At 39.4% G+C, this 22,168-nt stretch overlaps 1 protein-coding gene across 1 annotated transcript in view; it reads right to left on the reverse strand.

Moving 5' to 3' along the window:
- CDH23 (cadherin related 23) overlaps positions 1–22,168 on the reverse strand; it is a 537,909-nt gene that overhangs the window by 167,968 nt on the left and 347,773 nt on the right. Inside the window, exons 18-21 of the mRNA XM_087932328.1 lie at positions 18,808–18,880; positions 16,178–16,294; positions 10,477–10,589; positions 1,386–1,493 (exon numbers count right to left, since the gene is read on the reverse strand). Coding sequence (XP_087788454.1) covers positions 1,386–1,493; positions 10,477–10,589; positions 16,178–16,294; positions 18,808–18,880 — 411 coding nt within the window. The remainder of the gene's footprint in view (positions 1–1,385; positions 1,494–10,476; positions 10,590–16,177; positions 16,295–18,807; positions 18,881–22,168) is intronic.

Here is a 22,168-nt window from a genome sequence, read left to right on the forward strand (position 1 = left end):
AACACGTTGCAAGTTCAGAGCAGAGCTCCAGCCTTCAGCAAGTAAGCAATTTAGTTTCATCTTCGAAAGATCAGCAGGCAAACAAGAGGAGAGAAGTAGTTTCATCTCAATAGACAGACTCGGAGCTCAACAGAGCTGAGTTGCAGAGCTTAACATAGAACCACGCCTAGCCTACTTTTAGTTTCAGTTTCCAGCCTAGGCTATTTCAAGTTTCAGTTTCCAATCTATCCTCATTGGCTGACTTAGTTGCTATGCCTATTCATTGGCTGACCTTATTACCAAGCTCTATTCCAGTTCATGAGTATACTCCGACGGAAGCAAATGAGATGCAGTAAGCACCTGGGCTTCCCTGAATAGATGCGTAGGTCCAGTGGTGGGATTCGACTGGTTCAGGGAGCACACGGTGCTTTTGAAAACAGCTCTAAAACTTACCTTCTCCCGCAACCCCAGTGAGTAAAACAGCTGAGGCGCGGCAATCCACTCTGCTGCGCAGATCAACCTGGCTTCAAACAAAGGAAAAAAAGGATAGACTGGGGCAGAGGCGGGTAGGCGGGACCAACTCATCGCTGGAACTACCAGTTCGTCTGAACCAGTCCGTACCGGCTGAATCCCACTCCTGTGTAGGTCTTAACATGGTGCCCCACACAAGCAGCAGCAGGAAAAAACCAACAACAACCATTTATGATAGGCGCAACAGAACTAGCTAGATAACATTCATGGTGGAAGTGGTACCTTAACAATAAGAAGGGACAAATATTGGAGTCAGGAATGAATTCGTGAATATATAAAAGAGATTCTAAGTCAGTCTTGAAGCCAGAGTAAAGACCACTATAGGCTCTGTGTAGGCTCTATATATGACATCAGTTCGAACATGTATTCAGTGAAAAGGTTGGTACGCGTGCTAATTATATTTGTCCATTAGCTCGTTTTCTTTTGTAAGCCACCTTCCTCCAAATGGCTTTCTTGGGATAGGCTAGACAAGCATTTATAAATGTATACATTTTGGGGGATCATGTAGTTTAAAGCAGGGGTCTCCAACCTTAGCTCTCTCCCCTATTTTTCCTCTACAATAACAATACCCATTGAGCTGAGACAAGATGATTGGTCCAGAGCCCCCCCGGGAGATGCTGGCTGAGGAATTCTGGGAATTGAAGTCCGCAAGTCTTAAAGCTGCTAAGGTTGGAGACCCCTAGCTTTAAAGTATTTGTGGAATCCTGTTTCCATGTGTACTTCATTCCCTCCCTTTAATATTTTATAAATATGTTTTAAATATTTTAACCAACAGGCAGGGAAAAGCTTAAAGAGAGTTCAAACGGTGATTTTTGCATACGAGAAATAAAAAGCCGCAGCACAGGAGGGTGTGTGTTGCATACTTGGACACCTACTGTTGTGACATCGGAGTTGGGAGGGGTCATTTCCACTAGGTTGATGAAGTACGGCTCATCTTTCCATACAGGATAATTATCATTGATGTCCAGCAAAGTGATGTTTACCTGAAAAGAACCACAGTTGTAAATTCACATTTTTTTTTCAGGTATTCCACTCAGATTCTCCCAGCATTACTATAGCACCTTTACAAACGTCTTCTTCATTAGAGAAGGACTAATAACTCCCCTCCTCTAATCTCTGAACTTTAACTGTCAGCTCATAAAACATGTCTTTTTAGAGTTGCCAACAGAAAGGGAGGGGGGGGGAAGGGGTTTGAAAGAGCAGTGCGGCAGCTTGGAAATCGAAAGTGCATTCCATAAATAGTTTTCAAAGATGGTAACTAAGTGACTGAAGTTTCTGCCGTGCAAATATCTAACTGGAGAACATGATTGATGACTCTTGGCTATGGATGTGTCCCATTGGAGAATACAAATTACGATACACCCAGGGGGTGGGGGGAAACCAGGTTCAAGGGTGACAGTGAATGATGTATCGCAGAATCAGCTACCCCCAGGCAGTGCCAGACCTTTTAACTCCCAATAAATCCTTTTGAAGTTTTGGAAGTTTGGCTCGAGACTCATGATTTAATTGGGGTGACTGCCGGAATCCTGACATTAACTCCAGGAAGCTTTTTGAAATTTTCTGCTTAGTTTTTTCTGACAATGTCAGCACCTCTATCGATGAATGCATGAGTCATGAAACAAACATACTTGACTAATTTTTCTCTTACCAGTTTCCTCTACCATTTCCAGGATCGCCTCTTAGTTGCACACAACATGCTGAATATTTCTTTCACAGATATTCTAACCATATTTGGAATGAATCTGTTAGTTTTAAAAACTTGTATTTTCTTTCTATGCTTTGATTAAATCAGGAAGCTTAGATGAAGTTCTTGTACAAAATAATGTGATTTAGTACTGTTTTTTTGTGTGTCCAGACTCCTGGAAACTTCATAGATAGAACCATTCAGGATCTTTTTAGCAAAATTTTAAAATGATTTGTTGTTGTCTCCTTTCTAAGGCTAAGAAAGGATAACAGATAGCAGATAATCAGAGTTGGAAGGGACCTTGTAGGTCATCCAGATCAACCCCCTTGCCCAAGCATGAGACCTTACACCTTTTCTGACAGATGGGACTCCAATCTCTTCTTGAAAGTCTCAAGTGGTGGTGCTTCCACAACTTCTGAGGGCAAGTTCTGTTCCATTGGTTGATTGTTCTCACTGTCAGAAAATTTCTCCTTATTTCCAGGTTGAGTCTCTTCTTGATCAGTTTCCATCCATTATTCCTTGTCAGGCCTTTGAGTGTCTTGGAAAATAACTTTACCCCTTCCTCTCTGTGGCAGCCCCTCAAATATTGGAACACTGCTATCATGTCTCCCCTGGTCCTTTTCTTCACTAGACTCAAAGTCACCCAGCTGGTTTCTATCTTTAAGGAAGGACTAGAATTTGGGTTTTTCTGCTTGTAATTTAGCATCTCAACCAGCAGAAACTCATTTTTAAATGTTGCTTTGCTCTTTGTTTCCTAAAATTATTTGGGATATGCAAGAATGAGATAAATCAGCGAATGTCCAGTTTTAATGAAGGGTTCATACACTTTCTTTATCCTATGTAGATAAATCTACAGTCAGCCACAATAACTTTTAGATAATATGCAAACTAAATATTTCTAATTTAGACTAAAAACCTAAATCCTTTTATTTGAGAGTCAGTTCATTTGAACGTAACAACTGATACAGTTTCCTCCCCTCTTACTGTAATTATTTCATGACAGTGGATTTCAACAAAGAAGAGAATTGAAGTTACTACCAGAAATAGTGTTAAAAGGTTCTATGGAAGAACATACAGGTAGTCCTTGACTTATAACAGTTCATTTAGTGATCATTTGAAGTTACAACGGCACTGAAAAAAAGTGATTTTTGACTGTTTTTCACAGCAATAAGCACTGTGGCATCCCTATGGTCACGTGACCAAAATACAGAATTGGCAACTGAGTTGTATATATGACCATAGCTGTGTCCTGAAGCCATACGATCACATTTTAGTATTTAGTATTTATTTGATTTGTCAATCGCTTACAAGATACAGGTATAAGAATAAATATAGTTTTGAACACATGAGATAGATACTTATAAGAAAAATAAAAAGAAACAATAGGACAGGGACAGTAGGCACGGTTGGTGCGCTTATGCATGCCCCCTACAGGCCTCTTAGGAAGGGGGTGAGGTCAATAGTAGACAGTCTAAGGTTAAAGTTTTTGGGGTTTGGGGAAGAAACCACAGAGTCAGGTAGAGCAGCAGTCGCCAACCGGTGGATCACGGCCCACAGGTGGGCGGTGAGAAAATTTTGTTGGGCTGCAGAGAAATCTCACCTCCAGAGCCCCTCCCCCAAAGCAATTAATCCAGGCTGCGCAGAAACACAAGGCTGCGCCACCCACATGGCCCGTGGGAACCCTCCCCACCCATTCATTCCTTACCCGGTAAACTTGCCTACTAAATTGCTATTTTACCTTTTTCCAACCATCATCTGTTCTGCTGTGCCGGGAGATTTAGATTAGCTAGGAAGCAGGAAATGGTTGGATTTCTTGCTTTCTAGCGAGTCTTTAGATCTTTGACTCAGCACAGCCGAGCCTCCCTTAGGACTGAAGGTTTGCTTGCAAGCAAATTCAGTGCAGACTCACGGCAATTAAATTTGAGAGACTGAGCTAGCCGATGGCAGATAGATAGATCATTGTATGATTCTGTGAGCAACTCAATCTGCCTGCTTTGCCTGATTTTGGGTAAAAGTTGCTCTTTTTAATAAAAAAATTCAATATTTAAATATTTATAATTTTTACATACAAGTCATGCCCAGCCAGTCACCTGACCACCAAACCACACCCACAAATTAGGCCATGCCCACAGAACCGGTTAGTGGTCCCTGGAATTTAAAATTATGAGTTTGGTAGTCTCTGAGGTCCAAAAGGTTCACGACCCCTGAGGTAGAGTATTCCAAACATTGACCACTCTGTTGCTAAAGTCGTATTTTCTGCAGTCAAGTTTGGTGTGGTTAACCTTGAGTTTGTATCTATTGTGTGCTCTTGTATTGTTATGATTGAGTTTCAAGTCTGGTGGCATAAGATTTTCAGCAACGAGTAGAGGAGTGGAGAACTCTTCTTATGAAATATTTCTGGACTTTCTCAACTGTGTTAATATCAGATACGTAACGTGGGTTCCAGACTGATGAGCTGCTGTATTCAAGTATAGGTCTAGCAAATGTTTTGTATGCTCTAGTTAGTAGTGTGATATTACCAGAGAAGAAGCTACATAGGATTAGATTAACAACTTAATGCCTTTTTGGCTATGTAGTTACAGTGGGAGACTTCTTGACAAGCAAAGTCAATGGGGAAGCCAGATTCACTTAGCAACTGCATTATTAACTCGAGGACTGCAGTGATTCACTTAACAACCATGTAAAGATTGCAGGACTGGTCAAAAAGGCCCAGCAGAGATTATACTACCTGAGACTTCACAGAAAACAACAACTGAATAAGCAACTGCTGGTGACCTTCTACCACTGCACCATAAAGAGTATCTTAACTTACTGCACCTCTGTATGGTTTGCAAACTACACAGTGGCAGATAGGACAGCACTCCAGAGGGTTAATGTCATTGCCCCGAAGATCATTGGTTGCCCTCTCCCCTCTTTGGAAGAGCTTTATAGCTCCCGCTGCCTTAAGAAGGTTCAAAACATTCTCAAAAATCCATCTCATCCTGGGAACCCCTTTTTTGAATTTTTACCATCTGGCAGACGGTACAGAATAATAAAAACAAGGACAAATAGGCTGAAAAACAGCTTCTATCCCAGGGCAGTAGCTCTGTTGAATTCTACTGTATAGGGCAGTGTTGGTACGGTGTCAGGGGTTTTCAATTCAATGTGCGGAGTATGAAGGATGTGTGTTTGTGTTCATTTTCATGGTCATGATGTACACTGAAGATGGTGTTTGATTTCGTTGTACGTGGTGCAATGACAATAAAGTAAACTAAACTAAAACTAAACTAAAATGGGGCAAAGTTTACTTACATTTGTTATGTCTCATTTAGCAACGTAAATTTTGCAGTCAATTGTGGTCGTACGTTGAGGACTACCTGTAGTCAGTCAAGTCGATAAACAGGAAGTAACTGCTTGCAGGGGTGAGAGTCAAATTTTTTAACAACTGGTTCTGTGACTGGGTGGGCATGGCTTCTTCTTCTTTTTTTTTTTTTTGCAGCATCCCCCCATTTTTTGCCTCCTGGGCCTCAGGGGAGCCTCGGGGGGGGGTGTTTTTGCTCTCAGAAGGCTTCCCTGGGGCCCAGGAAGGCAAAAAATGGAGTGCGGGGAAGACCACAGCTTGCCCCCCCCACAAGCCCCCCTTTGCAGCCAGGGGGATCCCAGAACAGCTGATCATTGGAACGCTGATCGTTGGAAGGGGAAAAAAAGAAATACCTTAAGGAGTGACTGGGTGGGGGAGAACGTAGTCAGCGATGTTGGGCGTGTGCGTGATGTCGCGCATGCACGATAAGGACTGACTGGGCAGGGAGGGGAGGGGCACTAGCCAGGGGCACGATTTGCGGGTTCTCCAAACGGCGCAGAATCATAACGAACTGGTAGAATCCCACCCCTGACTGCTTGGATTGTACTATGTAGCCTGGACTCAGGTAATTCATCATCACGAGTAGAGATGGAAAATGAATAGCACTTACGAAGGAGAGCATCCTGCGCCTACTGTTCTCACCCCACTTGATCCATCTGAATTATCAGATGAGAACATGGGCCTGCTCATTGTAGAAAGTATTGTGGTGCAGGGTAATACGTGGAGTCACAATGCCGAAGCACAATAGATCTAAATGCTATTTTAATTTGGGAGAACACAATGCACTCTGGAAAAATTCAAGCAGTGCAGATGTCTCAAGGTTAAACTGCTCACCAAAATGTGCATGCTGACATGGACAGATTCTTCTTTAGCCCCTCAATCACTATCATAACAGGGTAGCAAGTGATAAATAGCCTTATTTAAACCAAGGGATCGGGGTCCCTTTGTATTCTCAGGGTATGCACAAGTGAAACTCCCTCTCTGAATAGTCTTCTTGGCTGTGGACGGTGATGAGCAAGAAAAAAGAGAAATCTATTGCTAGTTAGGTCGCAACACACAATATGTAGGAATGACCTTGGAAGAGAGGAGAAAGAGCCACCTAACACATGCAGAGTTAATAGTCACAATCTAGGATTAAATCTCTCTTCTCTTATCAACATCAGTTGAATCTGGTCCCTAAGGAAGGAGGAAAACACAAGACGAGAGGTTGACTGGACAGCCATTTGCCCAGAAGAGCAATCGCATCAGCAATAGCAGTTAGACTTATATACCGCTTCATAGTGCTTCGCAGCCCTCTCTAAGGAGTTTACAGAGTCAGCCCATTGTCCCCAACTATCTGGGTCCTCATTTTATCCACCTCAGAAGGATGGAAGGCTGAGTCAACCTTGAGCCTGGTGGGATTCGATCTGCCAAATTTCAAGCAGCCGGCAGTCAACAGAAGTAGCCCTCAGTACTGCACTCTAACTACTGTACCACAGTTGCTCAGAATGGCAAAGGGTCTCCTGCTTTGGTAGGGGGTTGGACCAGCTCCCTTCCAATTCTTAATATTCTATGTTCTATTGTTGTGTATCTTATCTGGACTACCTTGAGGAACTAATACAAGGGGAGGTGCTCGCACTGTATTCACACGTTGCTGCTTTCGTTGTTTGCTCTCTCCTCTCCTCCAAGGATGCTTCTGGTGGTCAAAAATTAGGGGAAGCTTCCTTATAAATGCCTTGAGTTCCCCAAGAAATGGTGGGATATAGATGCAAATAATAACAATTAAAAATAACAATAGTCGCCACCACAACACCGAATTCCCTTCGGTCAGTGTTTCTCAACTTCAGCAACTTTTTGATGTATGGAATTCTCCAGCCAGCATGTTAGAGCATTCATCGTAGAACATAGAATAATAGGGTTGGAATGGACTTTGGAGGTCTTTTAGTCCAGCTTTCCTACCCGTGGCAGGACAGCCTACATCATTCTGGACAAATCACTGTCTTCTTAAAAACCTCCAGTGATGAAGCACCCACAACCTCTGGCCATGCCACTGATTAATTGTTCTCACTGACAGGAAATGTCTCCTTAATTCTAGGTTGCAGCTCTCCTTGGTAAGTTTCTATCCATTATTCTTATCCTGTCCTCAGGAGCTATGGGGAAGGGGCTGACAGCCCCTCAAGTACTGGAAGCCTGCTATAAAGTTGCTGCTCTTTCCCCATGTTAAGAAACGCGACCTTATATTAGCAAAGCATAAGGACCAGAGCAGACTCGTCATCGGAAATTTTGCAGTTCTTCTTTCCCCATGTAATACTAAAGGCTGCAGTTTTTACTGATACACGCTACCCTGAAGTGAAATAAAGAAATGACACTAGGGATGAATTTCTCTACAGAATTCACAAAAGAACCTTGAGGCAAATTAGAATTCGGATCGAAAGATATATATATATTTGAAATAATGCAACGGAATAGCCAATAAAGTGACAGTCGCATCTAAAACTATATACACATCACAGCGAATCATGGAAGCAGTTTGCAATGGAAAAAGAAAGGAAAAGCTTAAACGTGCTGCCTTGATCTCTTGCTGTCCCTTTCAATTATTTAAAGCATTTAAAATTCCTATTAAAAGCGTGCCCTGGGGCAGTGACCTGATAGAAGAGCAGTTGCTGATTGTTTACAGGATATCTGGGAAGGAGAAGGAGTTAAAAAGCACAAGAGAGGAAAAAAAAGAAAATAAATATTTAAAAAAATACAGAATAGGAAAGCGAAGGAATTTCTAATATTGTATGGCAGAGGTCTCCAAAATTGGCAACTTTAAGATTTGTGGACTTCAACTCCCAGGATTCTCCAGCCAGCTATTCAATCTGGGAGTTGAAGTCCACAAGTCTTAAAGTTGCCAAGTTTGGGGACCTCTGCTGTATGGTAAAGAAAGTGGTTATGGCAAACGATAGACCACACCAAATGAGAATATTTCCTTAATTTTGCAAAGGTTTTTTTTTTTGTCATATTGCTTTTTTCTCTAAGTAAAATATTAGACCACATTAAATATGGCCTAAAATATGTATTTTCCTCACACATACCAAGCCAGGGAGAAAAATTATAAAACAATTATTGCTACACTAATATCTTGGCATGCTCATTACCTTATGCGCTAAGAGGCAGAAGTTAAAATGTATATAATTTTCACATCTCATTTGAAAATGAAAATGTGGGTTTGACTCAATTGAATGATAATAACTGGCCAAAATAATCCAGAAAGTATAATAGTGAGGCAATAGTATGAACTCAGGTCTCCTAAATCAAAATTCAAATCTCTATATTGTCCAGTCAACCCACAGAAGGTTTGTTGTTGTTCTGACAAGATAAAATTCTCAGCTTCAGAAAACTCCATAATGAGTTGAATGAAGACTCATAAAAATGTAAGCAGTGAATTCAAACCAATTTTTCAAAGACATCCAACCTCTGGCATTTTGTTTACAATGTACAGGAAGATAAATACTTCAGTTTGAAAGGGTTTAACAAGTGGAAAAATCCCCAAACATGGGTGAGCATATTTTTCTAGATAGGGAGTAACCTACCTAGGTCTGAGTTCCATCCAACCAGAGGTGCTATTCAGCAGGTTCTGACCAGTTCTGGAGAACCGGTAGCGGAAATTTTGAGTAGTTCGGAGAACCGGCAAATACCACCTCTGACTGGCCCCGCCCCCAACTATTCTCTGCCTCCCAAGTCCCAGCTGATTGGCTGGGCCTTCTTTGGTTGCCCTGCACAGGAGAACAGAGCTGGAAAGCAGGTTAGTGGGGTGGGAAGAGAATGGAGATTTTGCAGTATCCTTCCCTTGCCACGCCTACCAAGCCACACCCACAGAACCGGTAGTGAAAAAATTTGAATACCACCACTTCATCCAACACTATCACAGCCTCCCTAGCTCTATAATCTTTCCAACTATTCCTGGTCGTAGCTTCTCATTAGGCACAAAAATGATACAAGTGGGAATATGGAAGATGGGGATTTCTTCATGACAGAAGAAAAAGGGAAAGAAAATGTAGACGTATCTTGCAGATGATACAGAATCCCGCCTTACTCTTCCTCCTTTTTAAAAAGCAAAATAACATCTTAAGGAAAATCCCTTATAGTTAGCCTTTTCCCCCTTATTTTTTAAAAATCGGTGGAAGGGCTGTTTTGGGTTGCTTTAATTGTACCTAAATGGGACGTGATGGCTCAGTGGCTAAGCTTGTCAATCAGAAAGATCAGCACTTGTCAATCAGAAAGGTCAGCGGTTCAAATCCCTAGCACCGCGTAACAGAGTGAGCTCCCGTTACTTGTCCCAGCTTCTGCCAACCTAGCAGTTGGAAAGCATGTAAAAATGCAAGTAGAAAAATAGGGACCACTTTGGTGGGAAGGTAACAATGTTCTGTGTGCCTTCAGCATTTAGTCCTGCCAGCCACATGACCACAGAGACGTCTTCGGACAGTGCTGGCTCTTCGGCTTTTTAATGGAGATAAGCACCAGCCCCTGGAGCCAGAAATGACTGGCATGTATGTGCGAGGAGAACCTTTACTTTTACCCAAATGTACCTGGATAGTAAAATCAATTTTTCTATATTAAGCTTTTATGGAAAACTATTAAGATTTGGTCACCCACTTAAAACATCATGACAAAAAAGCCAGTCAGCAGAAAAGTAAGTTCTTCAATTACTAAATATATCTATACAAAAGTAGAAGATACATTTGATGTAGTATAATGACATATAGTAATTTAATATGGGAGAGCAAATTGAGATGACATTTCAACAAGCCTTCTACAAAACAATTCCACCTCTTTGTTTTTTTCTTAAACTGCTGACCAAGTGGGCATCTGAAAGTTTTTAAGTCAAAGAAGAACAGTTCTGTTCTGTTCAAGACAGAGAGGCCAATTATTGTTAAAAGAACCTACAAACAACAAATGAAATCACTACAGTGAAACTCACAGTTGCAATGCCAGTTTTCTGATTGTGACCAACACCACCATCCACAGCTCGCACGATGAGTATATATTCTGATTTAGCTTCCCGGTCCAGTAGAGATGTGGTGGTAATTTCCCCTGAAGCAGGTAAGAGAGGGAAGTGAAAAAGGAAAGAAGAACTTATAAATTGGAAGCCAGAGGCTCAAAGGCATTTAAGTTATAAATTATTTTCCTAAGCTTATAGAATAACATGGTGCAGTCACTTGGAAGGTTTTGCGAATTTACCTTTCATGAGGTCACAGAAGATACACCTTGCAATTGCTAAGAGAGAAGGCATTAATAATAAAATGCTGAAAATTTGCAGCATCTGAGCAGGAAGGAGAAAGTCAGTGGACCTGAAGGAAAGAAAATATCTGAAACCCTAGAAAAGCCATTAGGAGAAACTAGAGGATGTATGCTGGAAGCTATGAAAACAGGAAAGCTGAGGAAAAAGAAACCACAGGTCAACTGTACGTCGGGGTGATTTACTAATCAAATGCACCTCCAATGTTAATTGGATATAGTTGAAACATGGCATACATTATGGAATATTTGGAATAATGTAAGTCATGTTTCAATTATGTTCAATTATAAATTCAGTTTAAACTATGACACTATGAAGCTCATGATAAAGTCTGTCGGTTTGAAGTGCCTGAAAAAGCTATCTAGGTGTGATCCACGACCTAATACTACTTTAATAGGTTTCTGAAGCTGCCTGATCTTCTCTCTTATCGCTCCAATAATGAACTGAAAGGTGCCCAGTTGTCTTGTTTGTACAGTAGGCTAACCAAGATGGAGCTGTCCATTGATCCCTCCATCCCATGGCGCCCATATTCAGCGTATACACCGAAGTTCAATTCCCTGGTCAAACACAAATCACTTTAATTTTAAGGGGCTGTCCACAGCAGATTATCTGGAGGAAACGATTAAAAATTGATCTTGAACTGCAAGAGGTCAAAAGATTCATTGAAATACATTTGCCTCCCAAGTTCCTGTGGTACCCATTAATCTGTAGTCTGGGGGAAAAAAAAAAAAGGGGGCAGCGGGGGACTTAAAGAAAAAGGACACGTCTCAGTGATGAATTGCTCCACTTTGCCCACAAAGTTACATCCAATTAGGCACACCTTCACGGAGCACGTTCAGCTAATTTTAGCAGTACTATTCCTGCAGAGTTCTTCTCGGATTCTCTCTCCCCTGAACCACTGCCAGGTTCGTCTCCTTCCCCACAGAACAGGGGAGGAGAACAAGGGACTGAAAGTGATGCCACATCAAAAACACTGCTCTGCCTTTTTCAGATCGTTTGACAATTCCGTAGCTTGAAAAATGACAAATTAGGGAAAAAATACAGGCAAGGAAACAAGAGTCAATCATTTTCTTAAAAAAAATCCTTGCACTACATCGTTGATATGGAATGGATTCTATGCTCCTACTGTCTGATGCTTACAGATATATATACATATATATGAATATATATATGTATTAGCACAGTCTAATACCACAGTCGCTTATGATGGCTGGGAGTTATGGATGTTGATGCCTCTCTTGAGAAGATAAGAGTGGGGAAAGCAAAATTAATATTAATGCTACTGATGCTATTGTCTGTTTGTTTGTTTACCTATTTACTTACTTATTTGCCAGCCTAGAGACAACTCTGGGTGCCTTAGAAACAATAACAATACTACTACTGCTCCCACTCCATTTCCTGCTATTATTTCTATTGCCAGCTGCCTCCTCCTCCTCCTCCTTCTCCTCCTCCTCCTCTCCTCCCCCTCCCCCTCCTCCTCCTCCACTCTGTCCCATCAAGAGACACTTTAAGGATACTTAAAACGAAAATAACACCAACCATTAAAATAGTAGGTTTAGCTTTATGATTTACAAAAAAACAATTGCTGTTTTGATCCACCTGAAAAGACATAGGCAGGTTAAAATGGAAAGGATTAAAAAAAAATATAAAACTGGAAGCAGACAAAGAATATATTAAATTAACATTGAAACTCAAATTCTCTACAACTTTAGATGAGAAGCAGATTTAAGTGATTACAACATTCAAAGCAAAATTTATAAAAGTAAAATGAAACAGCTCTGACAAACAAATCTAGTTTTACTTGATATCTGGATTGGTATCAAACATAAGAACATTTTAAGACAGTATAAAGATAGAATTCTATATTAGTGCAGGGACTTGTTGGTGCACTTCATCAGATGATCTTAAAGCACAGGTATCTTTGTAAAGAAATATATAAGGAGGTGTGGGAAACATTGCACTATTTAGCACAAAGTCTCTATTAGGCATAAGCATCTTCTTAGTATTTGCTAATCTGATAAATTCCTCAATTCAACAGAACGGAAACACAAAAAGAGTGGAGTCCTTTCCCTAAAAGCTGTCAATTCCAAAAGTATGTCTCGTGAGCTTTGATTGGCAGTGGGGAGTGACTGTTTCCTCCTGAGATGGTAGGAGTGATAGAAGGCAGTCGAATTGAAGAAGTAAACTCACTGAATCAACCAGGAGTCTAAGGAGGAGTTTTTCAGTAGAATTTGCTGGGAGATTCTAAGAAAAAAGTCCCCAACCATTTTTTTTAATGTAGGTGGTTAACTTGAGGGTCTAAGAATTTAACAAGAAACTGATAGATATTTGTGGTGCCTTGATGAAACAAAACGAAGATGGACAATCAGGACTTGCTCGTTGCAACCTGCTTATGGCATTTTTATATTTCTGTCTGTAAACCATTTGTAACAATATTTAGAGTGCAAACTTGTAGTGATGTTTGAAAAAAAAAATCAGAGGACTCTGACCATACCTAGCTCATGAGACAGGATGAAAACTTAGAACAAATAAAGGAGGCACTACAAGAGATCATGGAAGAAGCTTCTCTCCATATGGAAGGCAGTCAGACAAGAAAGGTAAGCTCAGAAGACCAACTTATAGAGCTCATCAATAGCTTTTGAGTCCTTGAAGAAGAAACTGGCTTTGCAGCTTCAGGGAGAAAAACAATTGTTGTGGAATGTAAGTTAGGACAGTTGAAAAACAAAAAAAGATGTAAATACACCTTGCAAGAAAAGAATAACTGTGAAGAATTGTCACAAATGTGTGGAAACCGGATCTGCTAGTGATATTTGCCAGAAGCAAGAATCAGGATGGGAGATGACAGAACAACTCCTAAGACTGCAAAGTAGTTTGCAAAACATTACTGGGCAACACTTTCCATATCTGCAAAGCAAACAGCAACCTCTCCACTGCCTTAAGATGTGGTCCTCCGGACAGCTAAAGGATCCTCAACCTAATACACTTACAGAAAAATAGATTGCAAACTACATACAAGATTCTGTAACTTCATCCTTTCCTTCTGTTTCAATGTACCTGGTTAGTAAGATCTTGTTAAAATCTAATCTTTCTAACTGTGAATAATATCTATTGGGCATTTGTAAGTGAGACGGAATCTTGCATGGGTTAGAGATGAAAACCCTGTGGTAAAAAACTCAAATAAAGATTTGTGGTTATAGAGAAAACGCTGCCGCATTGAGGCCTATTAAATCATTCAGTGACAACACAGAAAGAAGATTGGATCCCAAAGTTCACGGCCTTCATTGTCTGTAGCTTAATGAACAGCATATGGGAAGTAAGCAATATTAGCTTGAACTCAGTGCAAAAAGGAAATATGATTTAATAGCTATAACCGAGATCTGATAGGATGAGTCCTATGTCTGGAGTACCACAGGTAGAAGATATTGCCTGTTCAAAAAGGTGCAGTGGAGAAGGAGGAAGACTAACCTGTGCTAAAAATTAGACATCTGCTCATAAATCTTAATGAATAAACTTGGTAGTGCTAGAAAGAGATTTGGAATAAAATAAACAAAACTTGTACTGCCATCTATTGTTAGTTCTTGCTATTAACTAAAGATATTTATTTGCTACACGTACTTGTGTATATAAATTCTAACAACTATTGGCCATTTACAATAATAACATTTAAAAACCCCAACAATAAAAACAATACATATAGTATCATATATATATGTATGTATATACATACAAAAACATATCTCCAAGTTAAGTTTGACTTCTATCAACTCTCTGGACAACTTCCTGAAATTTTCTTGGCATTATTTTTGGGAAGTGTCCCTCCTTCCTAGGGACTGAGAGAAAGGGGACTGGTCCAGCTGGCTTTGTACCTAAGGCAGGACTAGGGTTAACAGTCTCCTGGTTTCTATCTTGATGCTTTAATATATTTTCCACAAGCTACTTTCTTTCAGATGAAATAGTAATATAGTAATGGCAGGGTATTTAATGAACTTGATATCTAGTGGGACACAAACTCCATAAAATCTGGTCTTTCCTTTCTGACCCAACTTGCTGAAATCTTTCTCTCTCAAAAAGGTTTAAGAAGACGGGTTACTCTTGGTCTGAACACCTAAATGAGAAGATATGGCATGTAATAAGAACATTGGGGAGAAAATGACTAAGTAATATGGGAATCCTTAAGAAATTTAAAATCAAATTCAGAGATGTAGGGTGGGAGATACTTGACTTGATAGTACATACAGAAAGATAATGGAACAGGAGTTGATCATACACTGAATATGGTTGGAAAACGTGATATGGCAGGTATAATATTGAGATATGTGAACAGAATTATACTTCGTGGGAAATGATTGTCCCATTTTTGTGGGCATTGGTCACAGTCAACTTCAAATAGCATGTCACAACACATTACATTTTAAGACCAGTTCAGATAGCCGTTATTAACCTAACCCCAACACCTTTCTATTCTGATTCTCATAGTCAAGAGAGAATGTAGAAGTTGGAAGTGCTTAGTCATTAGGTAAGAAGAATTTGATGGGGATATATTAGAGGTCTACATATACTGGAAAGTATGTCACCCAGTAGGAAGATGTTTTGTCAGTTATTATGGACTTTAGTACATCGAATACAGGATTTAGGTTAAAGAAAGATGATTCTGACTGAACATTAGAAAGATATTCCCAAGAACAGTGTGACAGTGAAACCAATTTCTTAAATAATCTGTGACCTGTATTTCATTGATGTGATCAGGGGGAAGATAGTCAGACATATATTTATTTTGGATTTCAAGAGTGGGCAGATATAGTATTCAGTGTTAAATGCCACTTCCATCACTAAGATCTGAGAGATGTTCATATTTCTAGTGAAAATGAAACAAAACACCAGGAAAGGCATTTTAAGAGTTTCAACTTGTTTTGATTCCCCCAAATCCTTGGATGCCCCGCTCCACTCGAAAAGTGTGTATTCTGATTGAATTGTAAGTTTTAATATGACAGTGAGAAATGATTACTTGTGGGGCGTGATATTATTAACTATATTTAACTAATTAAAATTAAATTATAATTTTGTCTCGGCTTTATTTTCTGGAACAGGCCATTTCTGGCATACCATTCAAAAACAGATTACACACCTGAGCTTTAAGGCAATTTACTCTGATTTACAGGCAGTACACAGCTTTGAATTCTGGGCAGTTTGAGCATTCATATAACACAAATGTTTCACAAGAACTATACTGATTTTGTTCTGGTGTTAGGCAGTGTGATCTTCACATTCATAGCTGTATTTTTATTTCTCTTTTAGTGGGCAATTTGTTAGATGGATGAAAACAAAGCCATTAAATTAAAAAAAAAATCAAGAAAAGTAACGAGATACTCGTAGTTGTACTTACCTGAACGAGCATTAATGCGAAAATGTGATGATCCTTCCAAAGAGTATATAATAGATTCTTGGCCATATTCTCTTGATCGGTCAAAGTCAGTAGCATTTAGAAATAGCACTGTTGCTCCTTGAAGAAAGCAAGAAAAATAAGATGAAGAGCCAAATATATTTATTCATTTATTTTGGAAAGTTTATATTACTATTACTAAGGCTGCACTACTATTACTGTTAATCTCCTCATCACTCCTTATCACCCATCCCCTCCCACTTGTGACTGTATGGCTGTAACTTTGTCGCTTGTATCCTTACGATCTATATTCACGGTTTCCTAGTATGATTTGATTGCTTATTGTAGCCTATGACTACTATTAAGTGTTTGTACCTTATGATTCTTGACTCTTGACAAATGTATCTTTTGTATGTGTATGTATGTATGTATGTATGTATGTATGTGTGTATATATATATATACACATACACACACACACATACATACATACATACATATACAGAAAGCATTTGCATCAAGACAAATTGTGTGTCCAATCATACTTGGCCAATAAAGAATTCTATCATCTATCTATCTATCTATCTATCTATCTATCTATCTATCTATCTATCTATCTATCTATCTATCTATCTATCTATCTAACATTTGTATAGTTTACTGCAATGTTGATTTGCATAATTCGTAACCCCAAAGGCTTTTTTTTTCTTGATACATTTTGCTTCCTTTTAATTTTTATCTGGAAGCTGCCCAGAGCTCCTATAGAGTCAGGCGCTTTACAAGCATTTACAGGGTAAATTAGTGATCTATAATCAAAATTTACTGTGGGAGATATGAATGGAGAAAAATCAGAAAAAAATCTAATAAAGTAATTGAATGATCAAAGCACTGGACTAAAGATCAAGGCTCCATGTAGCTAAACAAGAAAAAAAATCCATACATTTTCCAGAAAAGGGCTGGTACAGAAGCAATCTAAAGCCTGCTTTTTGCATTCTAAGTGTCCTCTTAGGATTCATACTCCTTTCATTGTAAGATTTACAGATGTCACTGAGAAAATGACAAGGTAAACTGAATTCCAAAGGGTGGCACCCAGTTGGGAAAGGTTGAATTAAGGATACAAAGTGAATCTGAGCTTCATCCAATAAAGCCATGTGTTCAGGATAACTCCTCCCATTTAGGTAGCAGCACAATGGCTTAGCAGTTAAAGACACTGGGTTGTCAGCTGGAAAGCTGGCAGCCCACGTTCGAGACCCAAACTCCATGTGACGGGGTGAGCTCCTGTCCTCATCTCAGCTTCTGCCAACCTAGCAGTTTGAAAACATGCAAATGCAAGTAGAAAAATAGGTACCATGTCCATGAGAAGGTAAGAGCATTCCTTGACATCATGCTGGGCACATGACCATGGAAATGTCTTTGTACAGTGCTGGCTCAATGGCCTTGAAATGGAGATGTGCATGCCCCCTATAGTTAGCAACAACTAGCAGAGAAAAACCAACATGGATTCCTTTACCTTTATTTACCTCCCATTTAGTTACAGTCAATAAATGTCTTGTGATTGACTGAGATTCCAATTTAGAATATCATTGAGAAAATTGTTAAAAATAGCAGCTTTAAAGTCTATAATAGGTACTATATTTATTTGGGACACCAAAATAACACACAAGAATGTGTAGCATCAGTTAAGATACTATAATAGCAAGCCGCAGCAGAAAAGTTATAAAATTAAGTCAAGTATGTCAGTTGTAGAGTTTACAGCTAGTTATTTCAAGAGGGAGATTAATGCATTCTACCTGCAATTGGTATGAAGTATGCAGTACAAGTTGACATTTTTAACTCGGAGATAAAGGATAATGATTGATATCCCTGGTGATTGAAGAGCTGTGGTGGTGCAGTGGTGAGAATGCAGTAACGCAGGCTAATTCATGACTCACTGCCAGAAGTTTGATTCTGACCAGCTCATGGTTGACTCAGCCTTTCATCCTTCTGAGGTTGGTAAAATGAGGATCCAGATTGGTGGGTGAGTAATATGCTGACCGTCAGCATTGCAAGGAATGCACCCATTATAAATTGCTTAGAGAGGACTGTAAAGCATTATGAAATGGTATAGAGCAGGGGTGTCCAACCTTGGCAACTTTAAGCCTGGAGGACTTCAACTCCCAAAATTCCCCAGCCAGCTGGCTGGGGAATTCTGGGAGTTGAAGTCCACCAGGCTTAAAGTTGCCAAGGTTGGAGACCCCTGGTATAGAGGTCTAAGTGCTATTGCTATTCATTCCACTTCTAAAATACAAAACCTGTAGATATCTTAGTCTAATTCCTGCTATGGGTAAAGTAGGCAAATTCCTATCTTGAAAAGGATGAAAAGTAAGAATTTCTTTGTAATTAAAAACACACTTAGGGAAGGTAGATGAATGTTATGCCTGATATGCCTCCAAAATACTGTAGATGATGACCATGGCAAAGCCCAAAGGACTGACAAGAAAACTGCTTCTATGGAGCCTCTCTAGATGAGAAGAGGATGAGATTACCCATATGCGTTCTGGATGGCTGACCCCCCACAAGAAGACTGCCAGAAGAAAAAAGAAAAAGGAAATTATGAGGGAATAATAAGGATTAGGATAGAAACTGATCTCTTACCTGCCATGATATCCTCCATGACTGTGACAACATAGGAAGGTTTGCTAAATGTGGGTGGATTGTCATTTTCATCCTACAAAGATAAAAAGAAAATAAAAAATGTTTCTCACAGAGTTAACTTTAAAAAAGAATTGGGACATACCAGAGAACACAAGGAGATGAGAATATATGCTAACACAATTTTTCAGAATGTACTGGAATTCTGTGTTTTTTTTAAAAAAGTTTTGGAAGAATGTAAAATATGATATAATCTCTAATTAAGTTTTAGCATGTTCGATGCAACTATCTCCCCCCAGTCTTGAATAATATCATTACACCCACAAAAAGAAGCCTAGACCACTTTTTTTACTCATATATCTCAGCAATGGTAGTCCCAAATTAGATCCTTTACTTACAAACAAGAATTTGCAGTTTGTTATACCAGCAGGAGATCCCAGTTTAAAAATAACTTCTGCAATACATTCACTGCCTTTTAAAAGCTGAGCTGTCCAAATGCAACTCAGCATTCACATTCAGCATTGCTATCTGTTAGAAAAGGTGCTCCTCGTGTATTATTTATTATTGTGCTTTCTGTTTCCCACCATTTCAGTACCTTAAATAGTGTTTATAGAACTATTAAAATAGTATATAAAAGTACGAAAGTGCAATTACAAGTTAAAACATTATACCATATTGATTAAAAACAAGCTGCCCAGGGAGATTTTGTAAAGATTATATGTAGATTATATGTGTTTGAATATTAGTAGCTTGGTGTGATGACCCGTGGCATGGCACAAAAGCAACAAAGTCACAAAAGGAGGCAAAATCCCTTTAATACCTCCAACTGGACTGACTCCCAGTGTCCTGTTATCATCGGCTGGGGAAAAAACTCTCCCAAGAACAGTTTTTAAAGGGAAGAAATTCAGTTTGAATCCAAAGTCCATATAAATTATAAATAAAAACCAACACAAACTATGCTGCAGCAATTAACGAGACAGGGCAGGATAAGAAATTGAAAACTTCAAAAGATAACAAAACACATACAGTTGGGAGGACATCAGAACCCAGATAAGTCTTTGACAAACCAAAATAATTCACACTTTGCTTCCAGAAAGGTGCTGTGCGCAAATGCCCCTTTTAAAATCCTGTTTTCCCAGCTGCAGCTAATGAAGGGAATCAGGGCCCTTTTCTCCCCCGTAACCCACGTAACTCACGTTGCTCCCTTCTCCGTTCCTCCCTGCGTGCCCAAGGATGAAGAGGGGGTGGGCTTGGGTCTTCCTCTGAATGCCCAGCTAGACTGTGCCCTTCCCCAGTTTCCTCCACAGCCACAGGAGCCACACTCCCACTCCCTGTCAGCTGCTCAATCTCCCCCTCGGAATCAGATTCCAACAGGGGCATGACACTCGGTTTGGTAGTTGGGCTGTTGGTTTGACTAATTTGCATCTCTTAAAAAGGTATTTAAAGACCTGTGTTCTGATAGACGAGCACAATTCAAAAGGCACAGACGATGTCTCCTTGAACGGTGAGGAAACATTTGCAACCAAATTGCCAGACTCGGACCTCACGGCCTAATCTAGATTGCAAGATGAAATTGCAAGATGAAGTTGCAAGATTCAACTTTCACAGTTTCACAGCATTATTCTAATTTTAAAAGTGAATACAGGTAATCCTTGACTTATGACCAGTTGCTCAGATTTATGACAGCCTTGGAAGGGGTGCTTTATGCTTTATAAAGCATTTCTGGCTCTCACAAAATGTTGTGCTGCCCCCTAGCCTGGTCACAGGCCTGTATTTTGTGTGCTTGGCAACCAGTTTATATTTGCCGTGTTCCCACGGTCACATGATTGCAATTTGCAATGTTTTTTTCTGGTTTCTGGTGGTTTTGTTGTCAGTTTCTGGCAAAAATATATTTATGACTGTGTGATTCACTTAACAACCACCATAAAAACAACTGGCAAATCAGGTCCAGGCACATGGATACCTTAACTAATGACTGTCATGATTTACAACCAAAATTCCGGCCTCAATTGATGTTGTAAGTCGGGGACTACCTTGGATATCCTCCTCTAGCTGAAATGGGAGCAAGTACAGGTAGTCCTCAAGTTATGGCCACAACAGAATTTCTGTTGCTAAGTGAGACCATTGTTAATTGAGTTTTGCCCCATTTTTCAGCCTTTCTTGCCACAGTTTTTAAATGAATCACTTCAGTTGTTAAATTAGTAACATGGTTGTTAAATAAATCTGGCTTCTCCATTGACTTTTGAGTGTCAGGTCACAAAAGGTGACCCCAAGGCCCCAAGACACTGCAATGGTCATATATATGAGCCAGTTGCCAAGTATCCAAATTTTGATCACGTGACCACAGAGATGCTGCAATGGTCGTAAGTGCGAAAAACAGTCATAAGTCACTTATGGAAAGAAATTATTTAAACTCCCTGCAAACTAAACACAATGGACCCAAATTTGTTGTGGTGGATAAAGCTGCCAACAAACAAACAAAAACAAATTAAGTTTGAAAATGAGCTGAATCCAAGTAAGGGCTCCAAAAAGAAAAAGGAAAAAGGAAAAGCATTTTCTCACAGCATCCCAATTTTTTTTTTTTCATTCTAACTTGTGTCCTCTTTGCCACGTGACCTAAAGGCCAGCTTTGGTTAAAGGGCCACCAAGAAAAAACGACAACACCCAGAATTCTTAGCTCTGTATACTTTGCTTTTAGAAAAGAGACCAAAGAAGCAGCAAAATACGTTACACTGCGGTATCTGATGAGGGGAGTCTTTTGCTAGTTTATATAAATCTTAGGAAATTTCAATACTGTTTAATTCCTTATTATACAATCATTAAAAAAAACAATTTTTATCCTTTGTCTTGGAAAGCACCCAGATCATACAGCTTCTGTATGATACCAATACAGTATCATACAGATGTTTTAGCATTGACAGATGTATCTTGTGAGTTCTAAAATACAGATAGAATATCAAATTCAATATTACAAAGTATTTATATTATTAATAGAGATGCTGTTATACCAACATTTTAAGTAGTTAAAATACTTTTAATTACAGTGAATAGTAGTAATAACCTTTAATCTATTGTCACTCACAAGTGTTTTGCAAGGGTATATAATTAAGTAATTAACTCCTTTACTTTTCACCCGCTAATTTTTAAAAAAATTAAAAAATGGATTATTCTGTTCTTTTACAGCTTAAGATAAGAACAGTGCTATCATAGGCAGGAACACACGAAATGATGTGATTTTCAACTTCCCTCAATTATGCATCTTTCTTTCTTTTTCCATTCTGGTTAATTCTTGAGCACTTCTGAATTACTTTGTGAATTTCGCAACAAAAGAAATCTGCACGACAATTTTAATGGATGTTTTCAT

Source organism: Pseudonaja textilis, chromosome 4, assembly GCF_049901715.1.
Source record: "Pseudonaja textilis isolate UNSWEBS1 chromosome 4, rPseTex1.2, whole genome shotgun sequence".
NCBI classification, from domain to species: domain Eukaryota; kingdom Metazoa; phylum Chordata; class Lepidosauria; order Squamata; family Elapidae; genus Pseudonaja; species Pseudonaja textilis.